The sequence below is a fragment of the Bipolaris sorokiniana genome (assembly GCF_000338995.1).
Source record: "Bipolaris sorokiniana ND90Pr unplaced genomic scaffold COCSAscaffold_4, whole genome shotgun sequence".
NCBI lineage: Eukaryota > Fungi > Ascomycota > Dothideomycetes > Pleosporales > Pleosporaceae > Bipolaris > Bipolaris sorokiniana.
This window is the reverse complement of record NW_006911898.1, coordinates 2,191,474-2,215,692: the sequence shown is the minus strand read 5'-3', so window position 1 is coordinate 2,215,692 and position 24,219 is coordinate 2,191,474. Positions and strand designations below refer to the sequence as shown.

Here is a 24,219-nt window from a genome sequence, read left to right as displayed (position 1 = left end):
TCTGGAATGCAGCGGCTGAAGCCGGCAGATGGCCAGTGATCAGCGAAGACAGGGGGACGATGCCCCAGACGGTGGCTTGGACCAGTGGGAAGCGGAGCCTGAGGGTGCGTTAGCCGTTATGTGGACACTACTACGGCGATAGTAGCGGCACACCCCGCCGGACGGGCAAGCCGGTCCCTGTGCAAGCAACTAGGCGGCGCCTGTCGCAGACGTTGGTAGAGACGCCATCTGCAGCCATTTGTGCGAAATGAACGAGGTGGCGTGCGAAGACGCAACGGAGAAGGCGTCTCCGACAGCGGGAACGGGGGCGGAACCGGGGGCGGGATGGCAAGCGGGGTCTGTAAATACGAGTGCGGGTAGAGTATAGCGATATGGCTAGGTGAGGATGGATGGCTGCTGGCCTCCAGATGGACTCAAGATGGCCCCCAAACGAAGCCTCGTCTCGGCGTACTACAGACTTGGTAGGCGTATGCAGTGTCAAGTCCACCAGAAGCAATACGAGGTCGCTCCAGGCCCAACCAGACGCTGGGCAGCGGGGACGTCGATCTGTCCGTCCTTCCGTCTCTCCGTCTCCCCGTCTCCCAGTCTATTGTGGAAACCGACTTACATAAGCGGGTCGTGGGTTTTCTTCTTGCAGCTGAACGCTAGTCCCAAAACTGCCAGACGCCCACACGCCCAAACCCTCACCTTTTTCCATCCACGTTTTTCTTCCCCACCGTGAACACGAGCTGCTGCGTCCACCACGTTGCAATACATCAACGCCACAATATGGATGAAATTGGCCCTAGCAGGATTCCCGTCATATCACCGCTGCCGGCGTAGTGCCGACGTCACTCCTTTGCACCTTCCTGCTCAACTGCCAGCACCCGCCTTGGCCGCCTCGCCCGCCGACTAGACAGCAGACGTTTTGCTTTTCCATGTTGGGAGATTGGGTCCCGGGCCGCTGAACATCCGGTGCTTCATGTTTCCCCAGAAGAAATGCACCTCCCTACCAGTCTGTCCAGCGATGGCCACTACGAGCTTCCTTGGCTGCAAGTCACGTTGCCGATCGCTTCATCCCTACATGTCCATGGCCACTCAAGGGTCCTTGCATCTAGCGCCTCTCCCTGCTCAACGACCATGCGTGCCTTTCTGCCTGCAAGCACCGGCTGTTCGCCTTCGCGTTGTGTGCTACTCAAGTGTGTGTGGCTTGCAATAGACTAAAATACTCAGTAGCCAATTCACCACAGCCCTGCAGACTGGGATGGAGCGGTTCAGGAGTCGCAAGCCCCGCGGCTGTCGCACTACTCGTTTAAGTCATTCGAGAGGCAATAGCAAGTCCTAAAAGAGGTGGCCGAACGGGGCGTTCCGCCTCAGGCTGCTGCATATTTTCTGTCATTGACCTTTCGACGTGAATGCCTTGAATTTCCATTGATTGCTTCCAAGCCTGTCTTGCTCACCATTTCTTGCCATACTTGCGCCTTAAACACCCTTCCTCTATCCCTTCCCTCTATCTCTCATAGTAAGAAATCATAATTTCGGTATTTTGCTAATCAGCAGTGTTGTCGAATACAGTACCGCAGGCCTTGGTATGTTCTTTCTTCTGCACACTCATCCGCTTGTTGTCCTATACTGCCTGCCAACTGCGAAGCATTCAAGGCATTGTTTTGTTTACCTTTTCTGTGCTATCAATTGACTCCATGACCTGCCGAGTTTCTGCTCACTCTACTCATTGTCCTTTAGGTATTCTATAATCACAACCAACAAATGGCATCTCGTGCGAACAATCAGATGGAGCAATGTCTCCAATCAATTTGGGCTCACGTCCTCAACCTACCTCATGTGCCCCTCGACCAGTCGTTTCTGTCCCTGGGCGGCGACTCCATTTCCGCAATGCAGGTCGTTGGTCAGTGCCGCAAGGACGGCTTGAGTCTTGGCGTCCAAGACGTTCTACGGAGTCGATCTATCACCCAGCTGGCAACTGCGGTCAAAGAGGTGGAGAGCTCGTCATATGACCACGAGGAGTACTTTGATGAAGACTTTGACCTTTCACCGATCCAGTCTCTCTACTTCCAACGGCCAAACACACATGGCCACTTTAACCAATCATTCTATCTTCGAGTCGCACGAATAACCAGTGCAAACGAATTCCATGCCGCAGTTAGACAGCTTGTCACTCGTCATTCAATGCTACGCGCTCGTTTCTCCCATTCAGCCGAAGGCGGATGGCAACAGCGTCTCACAAGTATGTCACCCTATGTGACTCTGCTTCGTCCTATCCCCTTGCTCAGCTTCAGCCTTCATACATGAAACATACCTAGATTTACTATTTACGCAGCTAATCATTGCTCTAGACGACATTAATGGGTCTTATCGCTTCCGCCATTCTACTGTTACCTCCCAGGCCACAATAGACGCTTCCATTGAGGACACGCAGCAATGCCTTGATCATGCCGTTGGGCCACTCTTCGCCGCTGATTTCTTTGATTACGGAACTCAGCAATTTGCGTTTGTCACTGGCCACCATCTCGTGGTTGATCTAGTCACGTGGCGACTTTTGTTGGAAGAACTCGAAGAGATCTTGAAAGGCGGGCAGCTTTTGGCGCCAGCGCTTCCGTTCCAGAAATGGGCGGAACTGCAACAAGAGCATGCAGAGTCTCTGGAACTCGGTGACATTCTCCCTGAAGTCGATGTCCCGCACATGGACTTTTCGTATTGGGGCATTCAGCACCAGGATAACACCTATGGCAACGCAAGCCATGCCAGCTTTGAGCTCGACAACGAGCTCAGCTCGGCATTTCTCACGACTTGTCACAATGCCTATAAGACGGAGCCGGTTGAAGTCTTACTCGCGTCTCTAATTCAATCTTGGTCCCTAGTTTTTACTGACCGACCAATTCCCGCGATATTCAATGAAGGCCATGGCCGCGAGCCATGGGACTCCAGTATCGATATCACTCGTACGGTGGGATGGTTCACTGCTTTGTCACCTATTCTTGTGAACCCATCCGAGAAACTCACGGATACAGTTCGCACGATAAAGGATTTCAAACGCCGCATTCCTGGTAACGGTCGTCCGTACTTTGCTCGGCGATGCCTCACCGAGGGTGGTCGCGAAAGTTTCAAGTCACATTGGCCAATGGAGATCTTATTCAACTATCTTGGCCAATATCAGGTATGTCGAAGATTTATTCGTTATCAACATTCCACTGATATGTCTGTCAGCAACTTGAGAGGGCGGACGCTCTTCTTCAGCCAGTGGGCACCATGGCTGGTGAGACTGGTAAGGCTGGAGGTACTTCTGACTTTGGCCATAGTACTTGCAGATGGGGACTTTTCGAAATCTCCGCCTTTGTCTTCAAAGGTCGTCTCAAAGTTGCATTTACTTTCAACCGCGATATGCTTCATCAAGCAAACGTCTTGAGATGGGTTTCGGAGTGCGAAGCAACCATTTCAAATATGATTCGCGGACTCAATGTGTTGGAGCCAAAGCCAACTCTCAGCGATTTTCCACTTCTATCTCTAACTGAGGAAAGCTTCAACTCCATTCTCGGTAGACTTTCGGCCATGGGAATTCCCGACACCGACGTGGAAGACATATATCCCTGCTCCAGTATGCAGGAAGGTCTATTACTATCACAGACTAAAGATTCTGGCTACTATGCTGCTGCTACACTTCATGAGGTCTTAATGCCAGAGTCCCAGATGTCTTGGAAGACCGTTGCTGAGGCTTGGCAACAAGTTATCAAGCGCCATCCAGCATTGCGAACTGTTTTCGCCGAGAATGTGGGCGTGAAGGGTCTCTACAACCAGATTGTCCTCAAGAACATTGAGGCCAACGTCGTCCACCTTGAGGCTGCGGATGAAGATGATGCTATCAGAATCATTGAGCAGCAGAGATCCATTTCTTACAATCACGGCCAATGCCCAAACCATCGCCTCACAATCTGTGATACGGCCGACGGAAGAATCTTCTGCTCTCTGGACATTAGCCATGCAATCATGGATGGGCATTCTATGAGCTTACTTATCAGTGAGCTGAGGGCAGCATGTGAGGGACAACTTGCACTCGGCTGCACTCCGCTCAGTGCATACATTGCATGGCTTACCCGGCAGCCAGAGGAAGCCAGCCTGGAATTCTGGAAGTCCTACCTACATGGTAGCGAGATCTCTTCATTTCCTGTTCTCGACGATGGACAAGGGCAGCTTCTAGAAAAGAAGCTAGTCACGATTCGCATGGATCTGTCTAGCATTAGCTTGCCCGACTTCCAATCCTTCTGCAACGCCAATGGTATCACACTGTCCAATGTCTTTCATACTGCATGGGCTCTTACAATCAGTTGCTATATGGGTAGCGATGATGTCACGTTTGGATATCTGACATCTGCAAGGGATTCGGAAGAAATTGAAGACGTGGAGAGCATCGTCGGTCCACTGATCAATACTCTAGTCTGTAGGGTAAACTTTTCCGATGGATCCCGATGTCTTTTCGATGTATTACAAGACGTACAAAGAGACTATATGGAGGCTCTGCCACATCGTCACATCGCCCTTGCTGATGTTCAACACGCCCTTGAATTGTCAGGTGCGAACTTGTTCAACACCGCGCTGTCGTACCGTCGCTTGCCTCAGGATCAGGCTGTAAATCATTCTGGAGTCCGCTTACAGGAAGTTCGCCCAATCTATGACCCGACTGAGTAAGTTACAGATTCAATATCAAATTCTTGAAGAAAAAACTCTGCCATCCTTCTACTAACATGTTGCCTAGGTATCCGGTCAGCATTAATATTGAAGTTGGTGATGACAGCACAGCAGTCGATCTTGATTATTGGACGGATCACCTCACTCCAGATCAAGCTACAAACGTCGCCAACACTTTTGTTCGAGCTTTGGAGAATATTGTTTTCCATTCAAAACGACGCATTTCAACTTTGGAACATATAAGTCCAGAGCATCTCCGCCAAATTCACGACTGGAACATCATGCCAGAAACCATCAATGAATGTGTACACGACAGATTCTTTCAATGGGCTAACCGCCAGCCCGATGCTCAGGCAATATGTGCACATGACGGAGAATATACGTACGCTGAATTGGAGGTCGTTACTGATCGATTAGCACATCATCTCGTCCAGCTAGGCGTAAGGCCCGAGACATTTGTTCCAACATGCTTTGATAAAAGCATGTTCGCTATCATCGCCATGTTGTCCGTTATCAAGGCAGGTGGCGCTGCTGTTCCTCTTGATGCCACGCATCCTGCGAATGCCCTACAGACACGTCTTGAGGATGCTGACTCGAAGATTGTTTTAACGACATCCACACGCGCCGAAAAGTTTGAAGGGCTAGTAGACAATATTATTGTTGTAGATGACTCCCTATTACAGAGTCTTCCAGCAGTTCGCGGTCCGATCAACACAGGCGTACAGCCGCATCATCCAGTCTTCGTCATCTTCACTAGCGGTAGTACCGGAAGACCCAAGGGCGTGGTACTCGAGCATTCTGCTATGGTCACCAGTGCCGAAGCACACGGATCAAGGATTGGTCTGGATCATAGTGCGCGCATGCTGCAATTTGCTTCTTACACATTCGACAACTCACTCGAAGAGATGTTTACTACTCTCCAGAGGGGAGGTTGCGTGTGTGTCCCCTCTGAAGCTGATCGGGTCAATGATCTTGCCGGAGTTGTAACCAGGCTTAATGTTAACATGATGGACCTCACACCGACAGTAGCTTCCTTGCTTACTCCGGAAGAGGTTCCAACGCTAAAGCGATTGGCCCTCGGTGGAGAGGCCCTCACTAAGGCGATGGTCGAGCTTTGGAGCCCACATGTATCACTATTCGGCCAATACGGACCCAGCGAAGCGTCAATTAACTCCGCGTTCAAGGACTTTAGTGATGGTCGTGGTGAAGCAACCAATATCGGCAAAGCTGTCGGATGCGTCACATGGGTTGTTGATCCTGAAAACCGTAATCGCTTGATGCCGATAGGTTGCAAAGGAGAACTTCTTCTCGAAGGGCCAATTCTTAGTCGTGGCTACCTGAAAGACATGGAAAAGACGCAGGCTGCTTTCATCACTGATCCGGAGTGGGCCCGCGTTACAGGACCGACAGGGCGTCGGTTCTATTGTACCGGAGATCTTGTTCATTATACTTCAGAAGGTGAAATGATGTATCTGGGTAGGAAAGACTCGCAGGTCAAACTTCACGGGCAGCGCATTGAGTTAGGTGAGATTGAGCACCACCTCCAGCTCAACTTGTCGACCAGCGCCAAATCGGCCGTGGAACTAGTCAAGTTTAACGACATCAACGCTACTAAAGCTCTGGTAGCATTCTTGTGCCTGTCTGAAGAAGAGGAAATGGTGGCTATCGGCGAAATGACCGAGTCGTTGCGAGCAATGGCGAAGCAAGCGGAAATAGGCCTTGCTAATGCGCTACCTGTTTATTATGTTCCTTCGGTTTTCATGCCAGTCACGCGCATGCCAATGACTACCTCAGGCAAGCTTGACCGAAAAGTGTTACGAACATTGGCAGCAGCAGTTTCAGATTCGCAGCTCGCATCCTACCGGCTAGCAGGAAAGAGTGGCCGCACACCCGAGGGGCATATCGAAGTCACCTTGGCGCGTGTCTGGGCTTCTGTGCTGAAGCTCAGTGATGGAGCAAGCGCAATTGGCGCAGAAGATTCTTTCTTTCGACTCGGTGGTGATTCCATTAGTGCTATGAGACTGGTGACTGCGGCTAGGAAAGATGGCATTCTTCTGAACGTGGCCAATGTCTTCTCACATCCAAAGTTGGTCGACCTCGCAGCCACTGCTATCGTTTCCTCCGAAGAGACATCGCTCGTCACGGATGCGACTCCCTTTGAGATGCTCCCAGCAGCTAACCGTCAAGCTGTTCTGGGGCTTGCAGCCTCAGAGTGCAGTGTCTTCCCAGACTCCATTGAAGACATTTATCCATGCAGCAAGCTCCAGGAGGGCCTGATAATGCTGACCAATAAAGATCCCGGCACTTATGTAGTGCAGCCTGTCTACAGATTGCCTTCAGACATTGACATCGCGCGCTTTAAAGCCGCTTGGAAAGCAGTAGTCGCTGCCGAATCCGTCCTCCGCACACGTATCGTTTACTCCGAGAAGTATGGGTTTCTTCAGGTTGTTTTGCGGGAGGAGCTTTCCTGGCATTCCCTTTCTGGAGTACAGGACATCAACGAAAGTACCAGAAGACTTCCTGCGAAAAATGGGGCGCCACTCATCACTCTTACTCTTGTAGGAGAGAACACCACCCAGCCCATGTTCGTCTGGACAGTTCACCATGCCATCTACGACGGTTGGAGCTGGACAAACCTGTTTCGCAAAGTGGAAATGCACTACCATAACGATGTGCAAGACATGCCTGCTACGGTTCCTTACTCACGCTTCGTCAAGTATCTTTGCTCCTTGGACCAGAAAGAGTCCGATGCGTTCTGGACGTCGCAACTTGACAACGTAGCGATTACTCAATTCCCTCAATTGCCTTCTCCTGATTACCACGTTGAGACGAACAGCCAGCTACTCCATTATGTCCAGTTGAAGCGAAATGCGGAGCTGGAAGTCACAGTACCCTCTATAATTCGAGCAGCTTGGGGCCTTCTCCTCGCGACATATTCAGGTTCAGATGATGTGGTATGGATGGAAACGAACAGTGGTCGGGAGGCTGTCGTTCCTGGCATTGAGGCTATAATTGGCCCCACCATCACAACTGCACCTGCTCGATTACGGCTTAATCGTGCTCTGACAGTTCACGAATATCTCAAAGAAACACAGAAACAGTCATCTTTGTCTCTGCCTTACCAATTCGCCGGTCTACAACATATCCGCAGACTCAATTCAGAGACGGCGGCAGCCTGCGAGGCCCAGAGCTTCTTAGGTATCGAGGCAGCTGATGATATTGATTCGCATAGCCCGCTTTGGCAGATGGAGAGTAGTAACACCGTTGGTACCAACTTCCTGAACTACGCCTTTACCTTTAATTGCAAAGTGGACTCAACCGGTGTCCGCGTTGAAGCATTATTCGATGATCGCGTTGTCGAAAAGTGGCTCGTCGAGCGTATCACTCAGCAATTTGAGTTCCTGCTCTGTCAACTGAATGCAAACATCAATATGGACAAGAAGTTGGAAGATGTCGAGTTGCTCAACCCCGCTGACCGAGACGTGATCAGTGCATGGAACAGCCAGCCTGTACCGACCATCCCCAGATGCATTCACGATGTCATCCAGGAAGACCAGTCCGCACGAAGGCTCACAGCGCCTGCTATCGACGCTTGGGATACTGGTGTCATGAGTTACCAGGAGCTTAATGAACGCGCTACAGCACTTGCGTACCGACTAACAGCCTTGGGTGTGAAGCCTAGACAATTCGTGCCGCTTTGTTTTGACAAGTCAGGCTGGACGATCGTTGCTATGCTTGCTGTTCTCAAGGCAGGCGCTGCTTTCGTCCCTCTAGACTTCGAAGCTCCTGTCCTCAGACTTCGTGAGATAGTAGGTGATGTAGGCGCAGAATTACTTCTTTGCGCGCCGCAGTACGAAGAGCTTTGTGAATCGATTCCCTGCAGAGCCCAAGTGGTGGATCGAGAGTCAACCATCTACAACAAGCCACGTCTCCCATGTCTTCCTTCGGTTGATTTTAATGATCCAGCATACGCATTCTACACTTCTGGGTCGACTGGAAAGCCAAAAGGGGCTGTGGTCAATCATGTGCATTGGGTCACAAGCTCCACTGCCTTCGCTCCAGGCTGGAAGATTTCCGAGACCTCCAGGATTCTCCAATTCGCTTCCTACACCTTTGATGCCTGCCTGATTGAAATCTTCACTAATCTCATGAATGGCGGTACCATATGTGTTCCAGATCAGGCCGCTCGAACGAACGATCTTGTGGGAGCTATCAACCAATTCAATGTGAACTGGGCTGCCCTAACTCCTTCAGTCATCCGTACAATGACCCCATCGCAAGTTCCACATCTTAAAACATTATTCTTGGTTGGAGAGGCCATGTCTCAACAGGATCTCACGACATGGGCGGACAAAGTCACACTCGGCAACGGCTATGGTCCAACTGAATGCGCTTGTGTAGCTACCTGTAATATTATGACGCCCAGCACACGACCAAATAATCTGGGTGATGTTGTCACAGCCAGAGGATGGATTGTTTTGCGCAACAATCACCACATACTTGCACCTGTTGGAGCTGTTGGCGAGTTGCTGCTAGAGGGAGGTGCAGTTGGTGCAGGATACCTTAACAACCCGGAAAAGACAGCAGAGGCATTCCTCACAGCGGTACACTGGTCAACAGATTTGCTTGGCGCAAATGAAAGCAAACCCCTACGCATCTACAAGACTGGAGACTTGGTGAAGTACAATGAAGACGGTACAATGCTGTACCTCGGTCGCAAAGACTTCCAGGCTAAGGTTCGGGGCCAACGATTGGAATTATCCGAAGTCGAACATAAGCTCCTTGACGACCGTATGGTGCAAAGCGCTCTCGCCTCTGTTCCTACCAAGGGCCCCTGTGCCAAACGGCTAGTCGCAATACTCTCACTGCAGAACATGCCGGCCGCCGCATTGGGCACTGCAAGCCCACTGCAGATCATATCTCAAGAGATTGCTTCAAAAAATGTTGCCAGTATCAGGGACAGCCTTTGTGAACGCTTACCAACGTACATGATCCCATCTTTGTGGGTTGCTATCAATCGCTTCCCTTTGATGCCATCTGGAAAGCTAGATCGAAGATGCGCGGCGCAATGGTTGGAGCAAATGGACCAGGCTACCTATCGAATGATTTCGACAATAGGTGCAGAAGCCCCTGATACGAATAGTGGATCTTCGATTGAGCACAAGTTACAAGAGATCTTCGCCAAAGCACTGAACCTGCCTGCTAGCGATATTCGGCTGAACCAGTCCTTCTTACATCTCGGCGGCGATTCGATTGCGGCTATGCTAGTTTCATCACAATGTCGCACACAGGGCCTCCCAATCAGCGTAAAAGACATTATTCGTGCAAAATCAATCACAGCCTTGGCTTCTGCAGTTGACCTTTCTAAAAATTCTGAGCCTGCCCCTGAAGTTACGGAATACTCTTTGCCTTTTGGTCTTTCGCCGATTCAAAAGGTGTTCTTCGAAACTGTTGGCGACTCATACAATCACTTCAATCAGGCCGAGACATTGCGCCTTTCTCGAAACACCGAGGAGAGTGAACTTCGAACTGCCCTTGTGGCCCTGGTCAAAATTCATCCCATGCTCCGAGGACGCTTCACCAGGAATGAAGTCGGAATCTGGAAGCAGCGCATTGAACAAGATGTTGAGAATTCATTCAGGCTACAGCACCATCGCGTCCAGGAAATGAGTGATCCGGAGCTACAGCGCGCGTTCGACGATAGTCAGGCGAGCTTGAACGTCACCAGTGGCCCAACTTTCGCAGTTGATCTATTCGAAATCGAGGATGACTTCTCCCAAGTGCTAACACTAGTTGCTCATCACCTCGTTATTGATATCGTTTCGTGGGGTGTTGTTCTCGAAGATCTCCAGGCGTTGTTAAATGGAGTGCAGCCTTCTCCTCAGAGTCTGCCTTATCATGCATGGTTGCAACAGCAATTTCTGCAAGTCAAACAAGAGAATCCTAGGAACTTCTTCCCCACCGTGGAAATTCCGCCTGCCAAATTTGATTACTGGGGTATGGAAGGACGACCTAATCTCAATGGTGATTTGATTAGTGCAGACATAGGGCTGTCCACCCGTGACACAATGCTGCTTCTTGGCGCACAGGATGCTCTAGCAACGGAGATTGTCGATATCCTGGTTGCCGGGCTTCTAGAATCTTTCCATAAAACATTTCCAGATCGGTCTCCCGTTGCGATACATAACGAAGGTCATGGCAGAGAAACATTCAATTCTCATCAGGATCTATCTCGGACAATTGGCTGGTTCTCCACCGCGACTCCAATTTATCTACCTATATCTGCAGATGAGAAGACAGATATCATCAGCACAATCCAATGGGTTAGGGATTTTAGACTCAGAACTCCGGACAAAGGACGACCGTATTTTGCCTACAGAAATTTGACTGAAGAAGGCCGGAAACGATTTGATGGCCACTGGCCAGCTGAGGTTTTGTTTAACTATGTCGGAAGGCTTCAACACCAAGATCGTAAAGATGGCATGTTCACTAGTCTTACCAGCCTGAAATCTAAAGAGATTGGAGACGAAATCCCTCGTCTTGCTCTTTTCGAAGTCACTGCTGCAATCTCCAAAGGAGCCATCAACATATCCTTTGATTGGAACCGGAACATGTAAGTTCGCTTGAAGGATTTAAATATCTTTTTGTTCATATCAAGCCTTCTTAACTTATAAATTTTGATGTACTGACATGTTGGATTTGTCTAGGAATCGGCAACAAGAGATCCGCGAATGGGTTGGACAATGTCGGCAGACGCTTGTTGATGCCATCGATGAACTATTACAAGTTCGACAAGAGCAGAGCCTCAGGAACTTCCGAAGTTTGCCGCTGCTCTACAATGGTCTCTATAGGGTTATAAAGGCCCTTCCTGCGGGCTTGAATCTTGTCGACATTGAAGATATCTACCCTGCCTCTCCTATGCAACAAGGACTGCTCTTCACGCAATCTCGAAATCCTGACCTATACACGTATCAAACAACATGCCAGGTCAAATCAACTGACAATATTCCGGTCGACCCTCTTCGACTTGCCGAAGCATGGCAGGTGGTAGTTCACCGCCACCAAGCCTTGCGTACCATCTTCATCGACAGCCTTGCCAAAGACGGCTCCAAAGACCAAATTGTTGTCAAAAACAAGGCCGGAAGAGTCCAGTTGTTTGCGGATTGCGATGACCGACGCATTGCAGAGATGCTACGTGGTCTAGCTCCAATCGATTGTCGTGAACTTACCCCTCCACACAAAATGACTATCGCAAAAACGAAGTCCGGCAAAGTATGGATGAAGCTTGAAATCAGTCACGCGATCAACGACGGTACTTCTGTTTCGAACATGCTTGTTGACCTCGCTCGTGCGTACGCGAGGAAGCTCTCGCGAGCAGACATCGGACCCCTTTACTCCGATTACATCGAGCATGTTCTGTCGATGCCGAGAGATGCTGATCTGGCTTACTGGAAGACATACCTTTCGGGAATTGAACCTTGCTTCTTCCCGACTCTCAACGATGGGAAGCCACTTGCGCGTGAACCTGCTTCAGTCGTTGTTGATATACGTCACATCGATACTGTGCAAGCATTCTGCAAGCGAAATGGGGTAACTCTTTCCAACCTTCTTCAACTTACTTGGGCTTTGACTTTACACTGTAAGTACATTTGCGGTTCCAATATCAACTTTCGGTTCTCTGCTAACTGCTATCTTCTTTCAGACTACGTCGGCGCCTTTGATGTTTCCTTTGGCATAGTAGCATCGGGTCGGGACATACCTGTTACCAACATTGAGTCTGCTGTAGGGTGCTTCATTACCATGCTTTGCGGTCGTCTGGTATTCTCAGACGACACAACTATTGCCGAACTTCTCGACTCGCTTCAAATAAGCTCCACAGATGCTCTATCTCACCAAAATTGCTCTCTTGCCGATGTTCAGCATGAGATGCAATTACCCGCACTCTTCAACACCGCTTTCACATTTCAGCGCCGCAGTCTCTCACGCGACCCTGATCAGATAGCGCTCCTCTACGAGGACATGGAAGCGGACGATTCCGGGGAGTATATTGTCACTGTCAATGCGGATGTCATGGATGACAGTATCACTATCGATTTTGGGTATTCACAAGACAAGATCATTCCTACCCAAGCTCAGAATATGGCGGATACATACGAGAAGATCTTGAATATCATTGTGGGCAATGTGGCCAGCGAACTCACGGTTGGGGGTGTGGATGTATCTACCGAAGGCAGCCTTCGCCAGATTCTGGGTTGGAATGCAGGGCTCCCTCCTCCTATCAACAGGTGTATACACAAGGTCATCCATGATCAAGCTCTAACGAGGCCACGCATGACAAAGGCAGTCGAGGGATGGGATGGCTCGTTCACCTACCAGGAGTTTGACAGAGTCACCGATCAGTTGGCGGCTTATCTTCAGTCTATTGGTATCAAGACCGAGACTTTTGTTCCCATATTGTTCGAGAAGTCATTATGGGCAATTGTCAGCATGATAGCTATCATGAAAGCAGGGGGCGCGTATGTTCCTCTTGACCCCAAACACCCGCAGACGCGTCTTCGCGAACTCATAACAGATGTCGGAGCCGAGGTTGTCTTATGCTCCCGTAAGTATCAAGCAACTGCATCGGAGGTGGCCAAGACACCCTTAGTAGTTGACCAGCGCTCGATCCGAAAGCTAGCAACGCCTGCTTCTAGCGCACTTCTTGCAGCAGCAACTCCTGAAAATGCAGCGTACTGCCTATTTACGTCTGGCACCACGGGAAAGCCGAAGGGGACAATTATCTCTCATCGAGCATTTTGCACAAGCGCAGCTGCCTTCACGCGTCGCATGAACATTAATGCTACGTCGCGCACTTTCCAGTTCGCCTCTTACACATTTGATGCCAGCTGCATAGAAATCCTGTCTGCGTTGACAGTGGGCGCGACAGTTTGTGTACCATCGGAAGATGATAGGATGAATAACTTGGCCGGTGCGATTCGCAAGTTGAAGGCCAATTGGTCGTTGCTTACTCCTTCTGTCCTTGGTACTGTTGAGCCAGAGCGCGTTCCCTGTTTAAAGACTCTCGTGTCCGGCGGCGAAGCACTCCCTGGGCATATCCTCAAGAAATGGGGCTCCAGCACATGCTTTATCAATGGTAAATGTCCCAATAGTTTTTGTTAAGAATTATCAGCTAACACCAAGTGTAGCATACGGACCAACGGAATGTGCCGTTGTAGCAGCTACTGCGTACAAATCCACGCTCGACCACAAACTGATCGTATCTGAACCTGGGACTATCGGTACTGGAAGCGGATGTCGTTTGTGGATCGTTCACCCACGAAATCATGACAAACTTATGCCGGTAGGCACCGTGGGTGAATTGGTCATTGAAGGACCGACTGTTGCTCGCGGGTACTTGAATGAGGAAGAAAAGACAAGAAAAGCATTCATCACTAATCCTTTGTGGACGGCAACAATCGCTGCGCAATATAGCACATTCGAGACTGTTCGCATGTACAAGACTGGCGACTTGGTTCGCTACAACAGTGATGGTTCTGTGAGTTATGTCGGACGCAAAGACACGCAAATCAAGCTCAACGGACAACGTGTTGAGCTGGGTGAAATCGAGTACCACGTAGGCCAGAACCTCCCGGAGAACGTACAATCAGCCGTCGAACTGATTGCACCATCGACCCGGAGCTCAGCGAAAGCGTTGGCAGTATTCTTCTCAGTTGTACATCCTCCTCTGATCGAGGGAGAACAAGATGTACAGCATGCAACGGCTGATGATGTAGGTTCTGAAGAACTACTTCTTCCTTTAGACGACCAACTGCGAGACATCTGCAAGAATGCAGAAAATGGCCTCGCAGGCTCTCTACCGACATACATGATCCCTTCTATCTTCATACCGGTCAAAAAGATGCCATGGACATCGGCTGGAAAATTGGATCGAAACCGTCTACGAGGGTCTGTACAAGATCTTAGCCGTGAAGCGCTAGCCATGTACCGTCTCAGCAGCATGGCAAACAAGAAACAACCTACCACAGATGCGGAGAAGAAGATCCACAAGGCGGTTTGTGTGGTTCTGAATCTGCCTGCTTCCTCGGTCAGTATCGATGATAGCTTTGTCCGTCTCGGTGGTGACTCAATCTCATCCATGCGCCTCATTGCGATGGTGCAGACTGAACAACTGGAACTATCTTTCATCGATATCTTCAAATCACCCAAGCTCGCCGATCTGGCCAAAGTTGCCTCGCACACCAGCACTGCTAGCCAGCATGAGAAATCTTTACAGCCATTTCAGCTTCTTCGAGACCCTTTCAAGACACCAGATGTCCTTGCTCATCTTATGGAGCAATGCCAGATGCCCAGCGCAGATTTACAGGACGTGTATCCAACAAGTCCACTTCAAGATGCACTCATCACGCTCACCATCAAGCAGCCGGGGGCATATGTCGCGCAGCATGTCCTCGCGCTTCCACAGTCCATGGATGTGGCCAAGTTTAGATCAGCGTGGGAAAAGGCTATCGGAGATATCGATATCCTACGCACTCGTATCATCCAACTTTCATCTGGTGCATTTATGCAGGTTGTGCTTAAGGAGGACCGAATTGACTGGAATGAAACAGGTTCCCTTCAGGATGTTCAAGCGGAAGTGCTAAGAATCCCCTCACACCATGGCGGCCGCCTTGCGACTTATACAATCGTCACCACCGAATCCAATCAGCGGTACTTTGTATGGACAATGCATCACGCTCTTTATGATGGCTGGAGTATCTACTTGATGCTGCAGCGCGTCCAGCAAATCTACATGAAAGGCGCATCGAACATGTTGCAAACCCCTTACGCTCGATTCATCCAATACCTGTCCAACAGAGATCACAGTGTTTCAAAAGAGTATTGGAGAACAAACCTGGACCAGGTCGACGCATACCAGTTTCCCAGATCTTCGCAGGTCAGCACAAAGGACAAACCGAGTGGACAAACACTTCATCATCAGATGAAACTAGCCCCCCACAAGCATGTCGATGTTACACCCACGAATGTCATTCGAGCGGCCTGGGCTATAGTACTTGCGGCCTACACACACAGTAATGACGTAGTGTTTGGAGAGACCCTCACCGGACGCGATGTTGCCGTCAATGGCATCATGGACGCATGTGGGCCTGTCTTGACGACTGTTCCAACAAGAGTGAAGATCGATAGCGGATCAACCATTCGTGAGCTTCTTCAAGCGATAGCATCCAATGCTACCGAGCGTATACCGCATCAGCACTATGGCATATCTGCCATTAAGGCGATTGGCAACGAAGCAGCAGCTGCCTGCGATTTCCAGAATCTTTTGGTAGTTCAAACGGAAAATGAGGTACTTGAAAACTCGATGTGGTCAATTCACGACAACGGCAACCAAGGCAATTTCTTCACGTACCCTCTGGTCATCGAATGCAAGATCAGATCTTCCAGCACTGATGTTCTTATGCATTTTGATGCGGACGTCATCTCCCCTTGGCATGTTCAGCGACTCGCTTATCAGTTCGAGTCTGTATTGAATCAACTCCAAAACGCGACGCGCATCAGCCAAATCAGTGTCTTCAGCGACCAGGACAAGCAGCTCGTTCGTAAATGGAACAGTGGTGAGCCCCTATTAGTTGATGAAACTATACCAGCTGTATTCCAAAAGAACGCGACTGCTCAACCCGACGCAGTTGCAGTTGCAGCGTTCGATGGTGAACTTACGTACGCTGAGCTCGCTAGCTACGCGACGAATTTGGCACAGGAACTCCTCGATCTCGGTGCCGGTCCTGAAACACTCATCTTGATATGTTTGGATAAATCACTCTGGACTATTGTTGCGATCATGGGTATCATTCTGGCTGGTGCTGCCTACGTACCATTGTCGCCAGAACACCCTCCCTCCCGACATGAGCAGATTATTGAGACATGCAAGTCTTCTATCATACTTTGCTCACCATCATACAAGTCTCGATTCGAAGCCTTGGTGGAGCACGTTCGGACTGTTACAGGAGATTCCATACGAAAACTTCCAGCACCCGAAGCGCCGCTGCCCCAGAAGATCAGAAGCAATAATGCTTGCTATGTTCTCTTTACCTCTGGAAGCACCGGAATCCCGAAAGGTGCTGTCATAGAGCATAGAAATGTCACATCAAACGCCATTGCGATCAGTGAGGCTGCCCATATGACTCCTACATCGAGGGTGATTCAGTTCAGTACATTAGTTTTCGACGCTTCTGTTCTTGAGATCATCATACCTCTTCTTCTTAGAGCCACTGTTTGTGTGCCCTCTGAGGAGCAACGCACTACCGATCTGGCTTCAGCGCTGACTTCGTTGAAAGCCGATTGGGCTTTCATGACCCCATCGGTCGCCAGCACGCTTGACGGGCCCCAGTCGGTTCCTACTCTGAAAACGCTATCTGTTGGAGGCGAAGCAATTACTACCGAAGTAATCAACAAATGGGCGTCTGGAGTCAAGTTAGTGAATGGCTATGGACCGACAGAGTGTTGCATCTTCGCCGTCATGAATGATAAGGTTCGGGAGCAACGCTCCCTCTCCAACATTGGGAATTTGCTTAAAACTGGGCGTGGTTGGCTGACCCATCCCAACAACCCTCATCAACTTGCACCTGTTGGAGCGACGGCCGAGCTGTGCCTCGAAGGATCAAATGTGGGACGAGAGTACTTGAACGACCCCAAACGAAGCGCGGAAACTTTTGTCGAAAACCCAGATTTTCTCAAGGACTTCTCTAGGTCTGCTGGGAACCGCATATATCGTACTGGAGATCTTGTTTCCTATGATACTGATGGTTCTATCAAGTACATGGGACGAAAGGACAACCAGATCAAACTTGCTGGGCAGCGTATGGAGCTTGGTGAAGTTGAACATAACCTGCAACGAGATGACAGTATTCGCCAGCTAGTCGTACAACTTCCCAAGGCTGGTCCATGCGCCAAGAAGCTTACTGCTGTTGTCAGCTTCTCGGCCGGTATGGCGGCACATGCGAACACTCAGTGGAATACGCCTCTTTCTGATCCAGAATCTCTTTCGCTGCTGAATCACTCACGAGAGAGGCTGATGGAAAGAGTTCCGCCATACATGGTCCCCATCGTCTGGATAGCAGTTCCTCGCATTCCATCTCTCGTGTCTACTAAATTTGACAAAAAGCAGGTCGCTTCCTGGTTGGAGGGTCTTGATGATTCTACATATGAGAAGATCATGCAGACTGAATACGCTGGGGATGCAGGAGAAGAGATAAGCGATGCTTTTGTCATGCTCCGTGGAATATGGGCGAAGGCCCTGAACATTCCGATTGACAGGGTCAAGCCCAACCGATCCTGGCTTTGTAAGTGCTCTGGACTTGGAACTCATATATTTTGTATTGCTAACCAAGGCTAGCATTGGGTGGTGATTCTATTGCTGCCATGAAGATGCTTGCAAGGTGCAGAAGTGAAGGCATCCATCTCACTTTGAACCAGGTGCTTCGTGCCAAGTCACTTGCTCATCTGGCAGAGAGCGTGAAGTTTACGGCCACAATGACCCATGGCGAAGAACGACTCGATGAGCCTTTTCAACTGGGACCTATCCAGCGCTTTTATTTCCAAAATGAAGGAGCAGAGCAAAACACGCACTTCAATCAGTCATCTACATTGCGTATCACTTCGCGCGTGGAGCTCCCTGCTGTCAAGCGAGCCCTTGATGCCATCGTTGCATGCCACGGCATGCTTCGAGCTCGTTACTCAAAGAATACGGCAGGAGAATGGCAACAGCTTGTCAAGCCCGTAGCAAACTCTTACTTGTTTGAGGCCCACGACATCTCAACTGTGTCTTCGGCTATCCCTGTCGTAGCTAATACGCAGAAGAGCCTTGACATCCGACGAGGCCCGGTTTTCGCTGCAAATCTTTTCGACATCAAGGGTGAACAGATCATTTTCATGGCAGCGCATCACCTGGTAGTCGATCTCGTGAGTTGGGGCATGATCATACAAGACCTAGACGATCTTTTGGGATCGACTGGCTCAACGCCAACGCTACAAAAAGGTCTATCATTCCAAGCTTGGTGTGAGAAACAGAGCGTACACACATTGGACATGCTTCAGCAATCATCTATTCAAAGGCAGCCTCTTGTCGTACAACCAGCAAATCTCTCGTTCTGGGGTATGGACACAAGATCCAATCTGTATGGGGATGTCGAAAGAGACGATTTTACCATCAGCAAAGAGATCACCGCTATGGCAACAGGTCATCATCATGTGTACAAAACAGACCTTGTGGACATCTTCCTTGCGGCCGTTATACATTCTTTCTCACGTGTTTTCATTAATCGCAAGGTCCCGACAGTCTTCAACGAGTCTCATGGACGCCAAGTATGGGAATCAAGCAACATAGACCTTTCCCGGACTGTTGGATGGTTTACAACGATGCACCCAGTTACTGTTCCTATTGATGATGATGAGGACGAAGTTCTTCATACTCTTCGACAAGTCAAGGATACGCGCGGAAAGATTCTGGATAGTGGAAGGCCTTACTTTGCACATCGTTTCCTTACTGAGCACGGAAAGCAACAATTTGCAGACCACGCACCGGTAGAAGTCCTTTTCAACTATCTTGGTTACCAAGGAAGTTCTGGCGATGGAAAATCTTTGCTACAACCTACGAGTATTGATAGCGATGACGGAGAAGAGACTGCCGACGTTGGCAGGAAAACCTCTCGCGTGGCATTGTTCGAAATATCTGCAATCGTGACTAATGATCAGATCCAGTTCAGCTTCATGTACAATCGCTGTTCGAAGAATCAAAAGGGTATTCGCAGGTGGATTGCCGAATGCCAACGCACTCTGGAGGAGATTGCCTCTGAGCTAGCCAAGCTGAACAAGCCTCAACCTACAATAACAGATCTTCCTCTTTTGCCCTTGGAGTCTTACAATCGCCTTGATAGGGTACTCAAAACACTCCCCGATGTCGGTATCTCGTCGTTCGATCACGTGGAGAACATATATCCTTGTTCACCAATTCAAGACGGAATGATTCTCAGTCAAATTAGAGCTCCTGAGTCGTACTGGTCTTCAACAGTTTTTGAAGTCAAGGCACGACGTGGACCAGTCGATGCCAAGAAGATCGTTGATGGATGGAGACAGGTCGTCGCTCGCCATCCAGCTTTACGCACTGTTTTCATCGATAGCGTTTGCAAGGGCGGCGTGTTCGATCAGATTGTGCTCAAGAATCCAGACTCTGGAGTTGTCACTTGTACATGCAGTGACGCAGAGTTGTCCGCGATGCTGCAGTCCATTAAGCACAGTTCACTCAACGGCAAGAAGAAACCGGTCCTCCCGCACCAAGCCGCTGTTATTCAGACTACATCTGGAAGGGTCATTATCAAACTCATCGTCAACCATTCGGTGATTGATGGAGGATCTCTTGCAGTCATCGAAAATGACCTTCAGGAAGCATACGAAGGGCGCCTGACCGGGGAAGGTCCACTTTACAGCGACTACATTAAATACCTTCGGGAACTCTCTGCAGATGATGCCATCGAATACTGGAAAGCAAAACTTCGTGGTGTTAGTCCCTGCCATTTCCCCACTGCGACTCGAGACACAAGTAAACCACGACAATTAAAATCCTTTGATATGCGTTTCAGCCGCTTTGGAGAGCTCCATGGTCTTGCGGAAGCCAGTAACGTCACATTTGCCAACTTGTTCTTGACAGCCTGGGCACTGGTGCTTCGTTCTTACACCAACTCCCCCGACGTTTGTTATGGCTACCTCACTTCTGGAAGGGATGTGCCCGTTCCAAACGTAGAAAGCGCCGTCGGAGCATTCCTGAACATGCTGGTATCGCGCGTCGAAATGAACCAGTCTTCTCAGTTTCTTCAAGTCACGCAAAAGGTGCAGTCAGACTTCATTGACTCGACTCCGCATCAGCACTGCTCCCTCGCGCAGTTTCAACACGACTTGGGGCTATCTGGAAAGGCTCTCTTCAACACTGCCGTCTCGATCCAAAAACGCAGTGGCCTAGATGATGAAACGTCACATACAAGTATTGAGTTCGAGCAACTGGACGGCCATGATCCTAGCGAGTTCGCCATCACAGTGAATATCGACGCAACGCGGCACGACGAAGGTGTACGCTTCACTTACTGGAGTGATGCTATTACGGGTGCGGAGGTCAAGAAAGTATCCTCTCTCATGTCCACAATCTTGGTGCAAGCTCTACGTGACTCCAAGCAAACAATCGGAGAGCTGGACGCTGTCCTGAATGGAAAGCCGGCGCATGCAAGCATAGCACACTTGGCACCGCCACCGTTACATCCATCAATTCTTCGATCCGGGACAAGCACTTCCAGCGCGTCAGCGATCTCTCCACCGCAAACACCCCAAATCACCTTCCCAGATATCTCTGCAGCGGTTCCTGCAACAGCTGGCACACCGGATTGGACGAATCTCATTCGGTCTATTGTCAGCGAGATGGTTCCTCAGATCGTCAATCAAATTGTGGCTCAAAACAAGTTGCCGGCAGAAACTACGTCGTCGACTATCGATCAAATGACCACTCAAATGACGGGTATGCTTAGTAGGAAAGCATCTACATCACACCGTGTTCGCGCGAGCCTTGACGGGCCCATGGTTCCCGCGGGTTCCATACAAGCCGAATCTATCCGTTCACGTCGTCTGAGTCTCGTCAGTAACGCTGAGAGCAGAATACAGACGGCCGCTGACATGGTGGCTACCCTAGGCGCCTATGCCACAGAGGCTTCGCCCAAGGTGGCCCCTGATTTTGTAGAGAAGAAGCTTCTCAACTTGTGGAGTGAGCTGCTGGAAATGGTTGAAGAGTCGATCGAACAAGATGCCAGCTTTTTCCAGCTAGGAGGCGATAGCATCATTGCTATGCGTCTGGTTGGTGCCGCAAGAGAAGAGGGGCTGTCAATGACTGTTGCAGATGTGTTCAAGAACCCTACTTTTGCGGACATGGCTCGCGTGGTACGTGTCGCAGGTGAAGTCATTGACGAAGTCATGTCACGAGCGGGCGGCGAATCAGTGGTGGGTGATGGGGATGTTGAAGATCAATCGAAGCATCGACGTCACGGATCCCGTGGGCGGGCAGCGTCTATCTGGAGCGACATGCACTCCATTGCATCCGAGCTCAGGAGTGACATGCAAGGCTTAACCCTCAATGAGCCGCCACTTATTGATGAACCAGAAGTTACAAAGAACGACACAATGTTCAACAGATGGCAAGGCTTCTCAGCCCCCGCTCAAGAACGACCGTCTACGCCACGCAAAGTCACGTACAAGACGTCGCCAATACCACAAACCGTTCATGAAGGGGTAGAGAGCTCGAACATCAAGTCTGTCTCTCTCCTTGGCGACCCGAATGTTGATAACGTCATCTCAAAGGTGCAGGTTTTCAAGGGTGGTATCTCGGATATCTTTCCTGTGACAGATTTCCAAGCTCTTGCTATTACTGGATCAATCATGGAGTCCAAATGGATGCTCAATTATTTCTACCTCGATGGACGAGGACCACTGGACCTCCGGAAGCTCAAACAAGCTGCTTATCGCATGGTACAAGCCTTTGACATCTTGCGCACCGTATTTGTTCCTTACGGCGATCGCTTCCTCCAAGTCGTTCTACGTAAACTTCAACCAGAATTTATGTACGAGCAGACTGACGACGATTTTGATACCTTCACCAGAGGCTTGCAGCAAAGGGATCGTGAGATGGGCCCTCGCGTTGGCGAAGCCTTTATTCAGTTTGTGGTCGCGAAGCAAAAGCAAACTGGATCTCACCGTATCTTCATGAGGTTGTCGCATGCCCAGTACGATGGCGTATGCATGTCAAAAATCCTTCTTGCACTCCAGGATGGTTACAATGGCCTTCCTGTCTCATCTGCTCCAAGTTTCGGCAACTTTGTTCGAGAAACGGCAAAGACAGTGAGTGGAGCCCACGAACATTGGAGAGAAGTACTTCGTGGATCCAAGATGACCGAGATTGTTAACCGCTTTGGTCCAAATTACCAACGTGCGGCTGGTCGCTCAATCACTCTAGAAAGAAAAGTCGACTCACCCTCGCTTAAGCGTTTCGACATCACCAGTGCCACTGTTGCCAAGGCAGCTTGGACATCGACTCTTGCACGTATCGCCAGCAAATCTGACGTCGTGTTTGGGCACGTCATCTCTGGTCGCAACGGAAGCGTTCCAAACATTGAGAATATCATCGGTCCTTGCTTGAACATGGTTCCCGTACGTGTTATGTACCGACCTGACTGGACTGTCCTCGATCTGCTTCGAAACATACAAGACCAGCAGATATCTAACATGCCGTACGAGGCACTTGGTTTCCGCGAGATTACTCGCCACTGCACAGATTGGCCAGACTGGACCAACTTTTCAAGCATCCTGCAACACGACCAGGGTACCCAGGTCAATCACCAAAGCATGCAACTAGGAGGCGTAGAGTACACTGTCGGCGCCCTCGGATCGCAAGAGGACTTTGCAGATCTTTCCATACACACGATCTCGCGCACCAACAATGAGATGGAAGTCCGCCTAACATACGCTCCAAATAGCACCATTACCGCGGATTTCGCACAACATGTTTTTGAGATGCTTTGTGCCAACATTATCGCCTTCTCTCACAGCCCTCGCGATGTACTACCATCGCCTTCCGAATTCAGCTCTCAAAGCCCAACAACCATCAATCCGGAGAAGATGCGCAAGAGATCTGCAGAAAAACAGCCCATCTCACTTCCAACCGACACTGGTCTCAATCTCCAAGAGACAAACAACGTCGCCGAAATACTACGGGCGGCATGGGAACAGATTCTCCACGATGAGAACGGTCTACCCGCCCCCGTCGAGCTAAACTCCGATTTCTTCCAACTCGGCGGCGACATCATGGGCCTAGCGCAAGTCGCCTCCATACTCGACCAAGACGGTCTCAAGGTGCGCGTCGAGGATCTGCTCGATAATTCCGTCTTCTTCGATCAAGTAGGTATTGTGGCTGCGGAGCGAAAGAAGCAGATCGATCGTGATGCGCAGAATCCTTGGGGCGATAAGGGTAGGCTGAGGGTCGAGGAGAGGACCAAGGAACGTAGGGGTAGTGCGTTGGGGACGCTGGCGAAGAGGTTTGGGTTTAGTAGGAAGGAGAGTTCAAAAGAATTTCCCAAGGCGCCATGAGAGGCTTTGATGTGTAGTTGGTTACAGTTTGGTTGATTTGATATGGATTTATTGTTGTCTATTGTAGTTGGTTGGATTATTGGTGTTATCTGTTTTTGCTTTGGTTTCTTGTCTTACGATGTCTTTCTTTTTTCTCTCTCGGGGTTTGGATCTGACTGGCGTTTATTGAATTTTCCGGTGTGGGATAAAGGATGGGAGTTTTGGCTGCTATTTTCTTCTTTCTGTTGCAGTATTAATTCAACTGTTCAAGACATATTCCTGCTTCCATCTTGGGAAGATACAGTGACTAGCCAAAAGTTCGCGACTCATTAGTGTATCCTGCCAAGGCCCACATATTCACTTTGAGGTTTCTCGAAAGACACGTTTTTC

At 49.8% G+C, this 24,219-nt stretch overlaps 1 protein-coding gene across 1 annotated transcript; it reads left to right on the top strand.

Moving 5' to 3' along the window:
* Window positions 1-1,608: 1,608 nt before the first annotated feature.
* COCSADRAFT_354229 (uncharacterized protein) lies at window positions 1,609-24,218 on the top strand. Its single transcript, XM_007700031.1, has 8 exons — window positions 1,609-2,224; window positions 2,334-3,154; window positions 3,205-4,676; window positions 4,748-11,293; window positions 11,388-12,319; window positions 12,383-13,813; window positions 13,866-18,017; window positions 18,071-24,218. The coding sequence occupies exons 1-8, from the start codon at window positions 1,747-1,749 to the stop codon at window positions 23,848-23,850; spliced, it is 21,612 nt and encodes a 7,203-aa protein (XP_007698221.1). The 5' UTR covers window positions 1,609-1,746; the 3' UTR covers window positions 23,851-24,218.
* The last annotated feature ends 1 nt before the right edge of the window (window position 24,219 follows it).

Coding starts and splice junctions, on each gene's coding strand:
- COCSADRAFT_354229 (XM_007700031.1), top strand. CDS start 1,747: ATGGCATCTCGTGCGAACAATCAGATGGAGCAATGTCTCCAATCAATT. Junction 3,155..3,204: donor ACTATCTTGGCCAATATCAG/GTATGTCGAAGA, acceptor TATGTCTGTCAG/CAACTTGAGAGGGCGGACGC. Junction 4,677..4,747: donor CCAATCTATGACCCGACTGA/GTAAGTTACAGA, acceptor CATGTTGCCTAG/GTATCCGGTCAGCATTAATA.